This window comes from Leptonychotes weddellii, chromosome 6 (assembly GCF_054177405.1).
Source record: "Leptonychotes weddellii isolate Sample4059 chromosome 6, ASM5417740v2, whole genome shotgun sequence".
Classification (NCBI taxonomy): domain Eukaryota; kingdom Metazoa; phylum Chordata; class Mammalia; order Carnivora; family Phocidae; genus Leptonychotes; species Leptonychotes weddellii.
Window position 1 is genome coordinate 65,359,728 of NC_138374.1, and position 11,005 is coordinate 65,370,732.

Consider the following 11,005-nt stretch of genomic DNA (forward strand, 5'->3'; position numbering starts at 1 on the left):
AATTTCCCATGGGGGAAAGAGATTGATTCATTTTGTTAATAAGCAAAGGTCTTATTTTTCCACCTTCGGTCGTATAAATGTCAAAGAAAAAAAAAGCTTCAAGTTCAATCAAATAAAAGTTCCAGCATTTCAAAGAAGTCAAGTAGAGATAAAACAGATGATCCTCCAGGAAAAAAAACACAAAAGTGGCCTTAACTCCAAAACCACAATACCTCAAATTACCTAATGTTTAACTCTCTCAAACAAAGGCCTCGTAGAAATGTAAAAAAAAAAATAGTTAAAAGCATAGACAGTGCAGGAGTAACAGCCCAGATGAATCCAGGTTTCCTATACACTAAGATGAATCAAACTACTAGACTCTAGAATCCTTGGATGGACGATGAGGGATACACATAAGTCAAGCTGTAACATAAAATTCAGATTTCTGATGGCTAATTCATATTCGTAGCAGCATTATTCATATCAGCCAAGGGGTGAAAGCACCCAAATGTCCATCAATGGATGAATGGATAAACTAACTATGGTATATCCATACAATGGAATATTATCCAGCCTTAAAAAGGGGGGAAATTCTGACCCAGCCTACAACATGGATGAACCTTGAGGACGTTATACTAAATGAAATAAGCCAGTCTCAGAAGGGTAAGTACTGAATGAGTCCACTCATATAAGGTCTCTAGAGTAATCAAATTCATAGAGACAGAAAGTAGGATGGTGGAGGGGTGCCTGGGTGGCTTAGTCAGTTAAGCATCCGACTCTTGATTGTGGCTCAGGTCATAATCTCAGGGTTGTGAGATGGAGGCCCGCATCTGGCTCCGCACTCAGGGGGGAATCTGCTTGAGATTCTCTCGCTTTCCCTCTCTCTCTCCCTCTTCCCCTTTCCTGTTTGCATGCTCTCTCTCTCTCTAAAATAAATAAATAAAATCTTGAAAGAAAGAAAGAAAGAAGAAAGGAAGGAAGGAAGGAAGGAAGGAAGGAAGGAAGAAAGAAAGAAAGAAAGAAAGAAAGAAAGAAAGAAGAAGGAAGGAAGAGAGAGATGGTGTTTGCCAGGGACTGAGGGGGAAGTGGAAGTATGGTGACTTACTATTTAATGGGGACAGAGTTTCAGTTGGGGATGATGAAAAAGTCCTGGATGGGGATGATGGTGGCACCACAACGTGAGTTACTTAAAGCCACTGAACGGTGCGCTTAGAAATGGTTAAGATGTGGGCTCCTGGGTGGCTCAGTCAGTTAGGCGTCTGCCTTCAGGTCAGGTCATACGATCTCAGAGTCCCGGGATTAAGCCCCGAGTCAGGCTCCCTGCTCAGCGGAAAGTCTGCTTCTCCTTCTCTGTCTGCCCCTCACCCAGCTCAAGTCTGCTTCCCCCTCTGCTCCTTACCCATTTGTGCTCTCTCTCAAATAAATTTTAAAAATCTTAAAAAAAAAAAAAAAAGAAATGGTTACAATGGTCAATGTCATGTGGATTTTGCCACAATTCAATTTTCTTTAATTAAAAATTTAAAAAATTCAGAGTTCTAAATAAAGAGTATTGAGTGACTAAATCTGCCCCCTCTTTACACGTATATACACCAGCTCTTCTCCGAGAAACCCACTGATTGTGCCTTTAATTTAAAGCCCACACAGATTCATGAATCCACACACCCAAGTTTCTGCTTCAGAACTTAGCTGGAGCTACCACATCCACATCCGTGAGGCAGAGAAAGGGTAGTTCTTTGCCCCATTTGACTAATGGAAAAACCAAGGGTCATGGAGGTTAAGTAGCTTGCTCAAGGTTACACAGTTCACAGGGTCGGCCCCAGTTAAAAGTTCCTGGTGGAGCTGTCTCCAGATTTATAACCCCCAAAGTATTGAATAAACACAGGACAAAACCAACGTTGGTCTGGAGAGACAGGAACGTGCCAGGACCAATTTCCAAAATGAGTTCTAAAACCAGTGCCATGGGGACAAAAACATTCCAGGAGGACCTCACATCCATCTGTGTTAAGTGTGTTCACAGAGCCCCTCCCGTGGCTGGACTCTGTTAGGCTCAGCATCCCGAGTCCTGGTCCCTCCCAGAGCACACTGGGCAGTGGGTGGAAAGTGCATGAATGGGGAAATGGTGAGTGTGCCTGGAGCACAGGGGGCAGTTCCAGGCTCCCTAGAGAGGTGGCCCATCCAGTGAGGCCTGGGCAGGTGGCAGAGTCTGGGGGCCATGTGTGCAAAGGGCCAAGATACACAGAACCTGGTCTTTTCAGAGACTCATCTCTTTGCTCGCTCACATCCCCCATTTTCCCTCAACCCCAGATCACTCCCATTTTCCTATAAGCATATTGTTCTATGCCCGTCTTAAAAGACCTGCAGTAAACCCCATGTCTGTCTCAGCTACCTCCCAGGAGTAGTTGCTAGGGTTGCTGTAACAAAGTACCACAGACTGGACCACTTGAACCAGAGAAATTTATTGTCTCACAGTTCTGGAGGCCAGAAGTCCAAGATCAAGGTGTCAGCAGGGCGGGTTCCTTCTAAGGACTGGGAGGGAGAAGCTGTTCCAGGTCTCTCTCCTTGGCTTGTCAATGGCCATCACCCTTCTGTGTCTCTTCACATCATCTTCTCTCTGTAGGTGTCTGTCTCTGTGTCCAAACCCTCTTTTTATAAGAACACCAGTCATACTGGATTAACGCCCATCCTAATGACCTCATCTCCAAAGACCTTATTTCCAAATAAGGTCACATCCATGAGTACTGGGGCTTAAGACTTTAACATCTTTGGAGGGGACACAATTCAACCCACCACACTCCCCATTTCTCTGCTTTCCTTTGCAGCAAAAAATCCTCAGAAAGTCATCTAGAGCCAGAGGACCAACCCTGGGGCCAAGTGCTCTCACTCTGTCGCCTAAAATGTCATTTCTTCCTGATGATCCTCAAATTTGTATCTCTAGCCTAGACATCACTCAGGAGCCTCAGACTCCTATGTGCCCCCATTCCTTACTTCAGTAAATGACACTCCTATTCAGAGCAAAGCACCCCAGTCATCCTTGACTATCCTCTTGCCCCCTCACTCTTGACATCAGCAAGGATGGTTTTATCGTCAGCACCTGCTGCAAACGTTGTGGCCACCTCCTCACCATCACCTCACCCCTGGAGCAGTGAAGGAACCTCCTAATGGCTCTACTACATTCATGTACTCATTCCCCACACGGCAGCCTGGGGTCATGTGAATGGATTCCGTGACGTGAGCAAGAGGGCGTCCACTGCATCCAGCTCTCCAACGGGCCGCCTCCCTTCAGAATGTGGCCCTGTGTCAGCTTCCTCTGGATCCTCCAAGCAGCCCTGTGGAGGCTCTGATTTGGTCCAGATCCAGTCCTACTGCCTCACCAAGGGTTCCTTTAGAGCTATGCCACCAGCCTATCTCAGCAACACTGTGGCCCCTCCATAGCCCAGGCCTCAGGTGTGCCCTCGGTCAAGCTTAACGCCTTTCCAGGACACTGGCCCACCATGTCGTTCTCCCAAACGTTGACCCTGCTTCTCTCCAGCCTCATCCCCAACCCCCACCAGCACCTCCCACTCCACTGGCCATCCTGATCAGCCTCTCTCCCTCCACCTTACCCTCTTGTCGCTCCCACCTGCTCCGGCCCCCTCTTCAAGACTCAGTCTGAATTTAAGTGTTTGCTCCCCCAGAAGCCTGGGCCAGCTAACTGGCCTGTTGACTGGCCTAATTACTCAAGGGGTTGTCTTAATCTATGAGGGCTAACACAGGCTGGGTGGCTTACAAACAACAGACATTTATTTCTCACAGTTCTGGAGGCTGGAAGTCCAAGATCAAGGTGCCAGCATGGTCAGGTTCTGGTGAGAACCTTCTTCCGGGTTGCAGACCGTCAACTGCTCACTATGTACTCACATGATGGAAGGGCTCAGGAGCTCTGTGGGGTCTCTTTTACAAGAACACAAATCCCACTCATGAGGGCTCCACACTCATGACCTAAGCATCTCCCAAAGACCCCACCGCCCAATGACATCACATTGGGCGTTAGGATTTCAAAGTACGAATTTGGGGGGACACCATCAGCCTATAGCAGGGGGCGTTGGGATGGGGCACACGGTAGAGTGTAATGGTGACGTTGTCAGGCTGTCTGGTCACATTCGAATTTCAGCTCTATCATTTATTGACAGTGGGATCCTGGGAAGGGTCCCTCTTAACCAATCTGGGCTTCAGTTTCCCCCTGCCTAAAACGGAGCTAATCACAGGTACATAAGAAAATGCTCAACATCGGGACACCTGGGTGCTTCAGTCAGTTTAGCGTCTGCCTTCGGCTCAGGTCATGATCCCAGGGTCCTGGGATCGAGTCCTGCATCGGGCTCCCTGCTCGGCGGGGAGCCTGCTTCTCCCTCTCCCTGTCGCTCCCCCTGCTTGTGCTCTCTCTCTCTGACAAATAAATAAATAAAATCTTTAAAAAAAGAAAGAAAGAAAGAAAATGCTCAACATCACTCATCATCAGGGAAATGCAAATCAAAACCACAATGAGATATTTCCTCACACATGTCAGGATGACTACTATAAAAAAAATTACAATTAAAAAAAGACAAATTTTAGCAAGGATGTAGAAAAAAGGGAACCCTTCTGCACTGTTGGTAGGAATGTTGCATGGAGCAACCATTATGGAAAACAGTATGGAGGCTCCTCAGAAAATTAAAAATAGAACTACTTTGATCCAGCAATTTCACTTCTGGGTATACATACAAGAATTGAAATCAAGATTTTTTTTTTTAAGATTTGTTTATTTATTTGAGAGGTGGTGGGGAGAGAGAGTGGGGAGAGGGGCAGAGGGAGAGAATCTCGAGCAGACTCCCTACAGAGCATGGAGCCCAACACAGGGCTCAATCTCACAACCCTGAGATCGTGACCTGAGCCAAAACCAAGAGCCAGACGCTGAACCGACTGAGCGACCCAAGGCACCCCGAAATCAAGATCTTAAAGTGATATCCACATTCCTATGGTCATTGCAGCATTATTCACAATAGCCAAGATATGCAAACAACCAAAATGTTCAACAGATGAATGGATAGAGAAAGTGTGGTATATACAATACAGTGCAATGCCATTCAGCCTTAAAAAAAAAAGATGGAAATCCTACAATATGAGACGACAAGGACAATATTAATAAATCGTCCTTGGTGACATTTAAGAACTAATATCCTTTGCCAAAAAGCTTCCTGCTACCTAGTCCAGCAGCAATGCAGATGTTGGTCCCCACATCACAAGGACAACAGTGCAGGCTCAGGGAGGCACCTTTCCTTTTCAGAGCTGAAAGCCGAAAAAATTGGCAAGCCCCGGTAAGGGGGAACATAATTCATTCACTTCCAGCAAAACATGGAGACAAGGAGCGCACAGGTGTGAGAGGAAGCCTGCAGAGATTGCCCGGAGTGCAGAACCCTGCATCCCGCCGGGGTCTGGCCCCCTTTCATTCCGTGAAGGATTTACTGTAAATCACCGGATCCGCAGACACTGTTTTCCCACTTCTCAAGGGCAAATATCACACAAGCTGATCTAAACCTTCAAGGGCAGCTTCTCAGACTTTCAAACCAAACAATCCACGAGTTCTATTTGGAATGGTCCCTGGAGCCCTTCAGCGCTGGGCCTGGGTGGCTCCCAGGAAGAACTGAACTGTGTGCAAAGACCCCATCAGCCCCATACCCTGCTTCTCTGGCCTCAGCTCCAGGCCACCAGGCACCTGTCCCCACGCCACAGGTCAGCACAGCTGGGTCAGGCACAGAAGATGTCCCAGGACTGGCAAGCCTGCCTCACACTAGTCGATCATAAATGGAAAGGACTGCGTTTTTGCTACACACAGGTACACACATGTGTGTGCACCCATAAACGCGCACGTGTATGCATGTGCACACTTGCACAAGCGCGTGAACCCCTTTCTACCTGCATGTTTTACTCATGCTCCTCACAGAATCAGATAGAAGGTGAGCCCTCTCAATACAAATGAGGAGTCCGAGGCCCAGAGAAGTTCAGGAGCTGGCCCACAGCCCGCAGCAGTGAAAGCGAGCCGGTCCGGCCCTGGAGCCCTCTCCCTCTGTCCCCGCTCACTGCGCCTTCAGAACTGCTCCTTCTCCTTTTGTGCCACACACGCCCTTCCCTCCCTGCAGAACTCTGAGCTTTCTTCCGCCAGCAGGACCCCTTTGTGATCAGCTGCTCCAAGCTCCTGTCATGCTGCTCCTGAGGACCCTGACCTCACAGAAGTCAGTGAAGGGAGCGGCATACCCTGCGGGCAGGATACCACCTCGGACCCCTTTGCATAGGGTTTCCTGGAATGCTGCTTCTCCTACAGAAGAGAAAAACCCTTGGAAAGCAGAGACTGTCCTCCGTCTTTTCAATCTGCTCCCCTGCTTCTAAGGGGCAGTCTATAAAAATCCTGTGCCCACACATGTCTCTCGGAGAACAGGTGGGTTGCAGGGCTCCCAGGGCACCTGGACAGGCTCCAGCATGTGCCCAAATCCCCATGACAGCGCTGTCCTAGAGGGATTCAACTTCTCTCCTTGAGAAGCCACCTAGACACCTGACAGCCATCCGAAACAGAGTTCCCAGGGAGGCCCTTCTTGGAGGGGAGTCCTCTAATGGTAACGTAGTACCTGCCCAGGAGACCTGAAACAGATTCTTTTTCAATGCACACTTTTTCGGTTGAGGCATGGTCAAAATGCATTTCTTAGAGAAGTAAAAGATGGAGGCTCATGAGAGCCAACAGGATCCACAGTTGGTTTGCAAGCCTCCCTCTGACACCACAGAAAAATACATCCTATAATTTATCCTACAGATGCCATCAGACAAGGACGTGTGTGTTTTTGTGTGTGTCTGGATCCTGTGTGGGGGTGTGTGTTGAGAATCCTGTGTGCATGTATTTATGTGACCATATATGTGTGTGAATATACACACACAGCTACATACATACACATGCAGGATTTTAACACACACACACACATGCAAGCGCATATAATGCCAAAACCAGTTGAGGACCTATCTTTGTAAATAAAGTTTTATTGGAACATAGCCACACCTCTTCATTCCATAGTTTACATATTCTCTTTGACCATTTTGGAGCTATCACTTGAGAGTTGAGTAGTTACAATAGAGACATCTGGCCCACAAAACTGAAAATATTTATCATCTAGTCCTTGACAGAAAGTCAGCCGACCCCTAGGTTAAAGGATGATCCCTCTCTATGCAGCTATTAAAATTATTATGCAAATCTAGAATTGTGGCTGTAGAAAGTTGTCATGATGTATTACTAAGTAAGAAAACTGGCTGGAAAATGTTGACTTAATCCCATTCGTATAAAAGGAAAATATATTCAACTAAGTGTGCATATTTGTGTAGAAAAATACATCTATTTTCTCTAGAAAGTTGTGAAAGGAGAGAGATCACAGGTAATTTCTTAATTTCTTCTTTATACTTTTTTTTATGTCGGATTTTTAAAAAATAATGAGCACACTTCACCTTTTCATTTAATGTTCTTTAGCAATGTTCTTTTCATGTGGATTAAGCTGCTCACATCCCCCAATCTCCCACCCCCATAGACGATGAGGAGTGTCAGGGCTCGAGGGGTCCAGACTGGGGGAGATAACTTAGCTTCTATAAGGCGAGGAGCCAGCAAAGGGCCTGGAGAGACAGTCCCCGGGGAGTAGACCTCACTGACTCCCTTGGAGGGGCCCTCAGTCTGAGCAGCTTCTGCTTCTGGGCTCCTCCTCCCACTTGGCTGAGGTCCAGGCTGTGATGGTGAGACTCATCACCAAGCATCACCTCGACCGCACCCAACCTGGCAGAAAAGGAGTCCAGAGAGCCTTCTCTCTCCTGAGCCAGTCCCTGGCCTCCATGCGCAGGGCGCCACAGGAATTGGCTTGGCACTGAGTACCAGGTCTCTGAGGAGACAGAAGCGTGGTGTCCAAACATGAATGGCTTATTTTTAGAAAAGTCCACCCTTGTGTCCTGGCCCCACTCCAGGGTGAGAGATGGCATTCCCTCTGACTCAACTCCCCAAACTGACCCCATTTCAGAGGGTCTAAGTAGCCTGCCCTCACTGACAGGAGCCAAGGACAGCCCAGACCTTCAGGAAAAGCAGTTCTACAGCAGTTCCAGATCCATCCGGGCCTGTGTGAGGGCTGCTTCTGGAGAGAGCAGGGCCATTCCCTTAACAGTCCACACTTCGGAACCAAATGCAGAGCCTTCTGCACTACGTCTCCCAGATCCCCATTTTCCCAGCAAGTACATAAGTGACAGCGGACCTCCCCCTATGGTTTCTCAGCCCAGTGAGATTCCTTGAATCGTTCAGATTGCAAGTCCAAGGAAAATGGAGGGCTGACTCCTCCCTCTTCCTCCCACACAGGCCAAGAGCCCCAGTCCTGCAGCCATGTTCCTCCATTGGCATTTCTCCATCTCTTCAATCAGGCCCCACGCTACATCCAGTGGACAAGAGAAATGAAGGGAGGAATAACTTTCTTCCAAGAAAGACACTAGAACTCGTGATCTGTTATAATTCACTGTGTAGGTCTGACAGGAAGAAGTGCCATCAATGTCAAGGAGAACAGTGCCACATACGGACACATCTTGCTAGAGAGGATCACAGAGCTGGTGGGTTCGTAGGGAGGTGGCTCAGAGAGTGAGAGAGTGGGAGATTATTTTCCCTCCTGAGGCCGGTGTTGCCAACATTCCAGAGGTAGTGAGACACAGCCGTCCGTCCCCAGTTGTCCCTGGCTGACTGGAGTTGCAGATGTCAGTTGTCTCAAACCATGTATCCAAGTCTTTGGAAAGAAGAGGCTTCTGTTCTTCTGAGCTAACACCTGGGTTTCTCACTTGCTGCTGTCTCCCACATGGAGAGGAGGCCCTCCATCCTGAGCAACACGGGGGGCCCTGACCCCAATGAACATGTCAAGGCCTCTCTGGGTGAGGCCAAGAGCTTGTGCTGCCCCTCATTTTGTTAGTAGGCATCATGCATCAGCCTTTATTCATGCCCTATAAAGTTGTAGCCTGTAAGATTAGGCTTGTCCACACTTATAATTCTTCACCAGAGCAACTTGTCATGAAGAAAGAGCCCTCCAGCAGGCATTGGCTCTGAGTCATGGCTTCCCAATGTCCCCCACCCACCCCAGAGGAGCCACCATTACCAGTCACGTTTGAGCCTCAGATTGCTCCAGGACATGGAAAAGTTGGCCAATGCTTACCTGTGCTCATAAGGTCAAGGGACTTCTCAGAATGAATAAAAACAGTAGTACCTTCTAGATCTCTTGGCCTTTGCTCCTCATGTAAGGGTCAGACCTTCCAGCTCTGCCATCTGTCTTTCAGATCGTCAGTTCTACTATTGGAATCAGCAGGATTTTCCATCCCCTTGGCATGGCAAGGTGCTTTTCATGCTCTTCATTTGGAAAATAAGAGTCCCTGGGCCCCTGAAGCCATCTCACTGCAAGGGATGTGACCCCACTATGAGGTCCAGGTCTCTCCAGGGCCTCTTCTGGGCTGTTCAAATGGCCCAAGACAACCCTTCAAGGGACTTCCCTTCTCTGAGACTCAATTTCCTCATTTGTCAAATGGAAGAGTTGGAGTCAAGATTTGCTACATTTCCATCCAGCTCTAACATACCCAAAGTCTGTGATTATCTGGGTTTTCACATTTCTGGACAAGACCTGATCCGCTCAACTTTCTTATATGGTCATCAAGCTTTAGCTCTCAGAACATAACCCTCAAAGTGGTCTTCAATTCTCAATCATCATTCTCGCTTGAACCTCACCATAGCTCAATGACATGGACAGTACTATGACCCAAACACCCCTTGGAGATGAGAAACAATTTGCTAAAGGCCACAGAGCTAACAGGTGGCAGAGCTGGACCTGGTCTCCCGCCACCAAGTCCAGGGCTCCATCCAGCAGCTCCACACCTCCCCAGTGTGTGTCTACATGCTGTGAATAACACCGGTCAAGGGTGTAACCTCAACCTGATGCAGTCCATGGGCATTCAAGTGGACCTGCTGGATTGGAGAACAAGAACAAGAAAAGCGGGAATGCATGTTTCTTCCCCCATTCTGACTAACAGTGGGTCAGCCAGATTTCAGTAATACCCAACCATCTGACAACCCCCAAATTAAGCTCGGTTCTCTTTGTTCTTTTCCTCCTTCTTAGTCACAGGAATCTGATATATGCAGGGCCCTGTTCTGAGGATACTTATGGGCTGTCCATGGGGGTCAGATATGCAGCTCAAAATTCACAAAGGAACCCAAGATCACCTCATATGGTCCCAAGCCTACCCAAAAAGGAGTGAAGATGTTATAATGGTATAAACAATTGTTTGGGTTTAAATTGGGGCTCTCTGCTAGCCCCTCAGTCCCTTGACATATTGGGCCAGAATCAGGGAGAAGGGAACATTCTCTCCATGGCCCCCATTAGCCTGGTGTCTTCTGAAGGTGACAGAAGGTGTGCGTGTGGAAGAAGGAGGGAGGTATCTGTGTCTCGTCAGAGTTAGAAATTGCCCAGAGCATCAGCATGCATCATCCATCCTTCCTCCACAGGTCCCTCAGTCTCTGCATTGGCTCAAAGTCACAAAGACACAGACTTCTCAAAACATTTACATTTCTGCCAGGCAAAGATTCATGTGACTTTGAATTCCAAAGTACACAGATTTTCACAGTTAGACTAAGAGTGGATCCCGATCATGCTGTGACAAAGTAACCAGTCTGGCCACATGTCACTGAAAAAATTAAAGATTCCTCGCTTTACCCACTGGGTTTTCTTTCTGGAATCCTACATGTATCAGTTTCCTAACTTCACTGACAACGTCTGATTGGAACTTAATGAAAAGAAAATAGAAGGCAATGCTGACCTTAGTCCCCTGTTTCTGTGTGGAGTGCAGAAGAAGGTCACCAAGAACAGACCTACAAGACTTGACCATGGGACCAAATGGGTGTTGACTCAGTGACCGCTGAAGATACTGAGGAAGAATTTGTCCCCTGAGCTCTGCTTCAGAAACATTCTCTCAGAAACAA

General features: G+C 47.8%; 1 protein-coding gene across 6 annotated transcripts in view; it reads right to left on the minus strand.

Moving 5' to 3' along the window:
* Window positions 1-11,005, minus strand: part of TOMM20 (translocase of outer mitochondrial membrane 20) — a 289,783-nt gene that overhangs the window by 162,908 nt on the left and 115,870 nt on the right. For 3 of the 6 annotated variants that reach the window (XR_014146343.1, XR_014146345.1, XM_081824303.1), the window contains one exon: window positions 1,733-3,906. The exons of the other annotated variants lie outside the window; for them this stretch is intronic. Coding sequence is in view for 1 of the 3 variants with exons in the window: in XM_081824303.1 (XP_081680429.1) it covers window positions 3,862-3,906 (45 nt within the window). In the remaining 2 variants the exon portion in view is untranslated. Of the gene's footprint in view, window positions 1-1,732; window positions 3,907-11,005 lie in introns of those variants that run through there. 6 annotated transcript variants of the gene reach the window in all.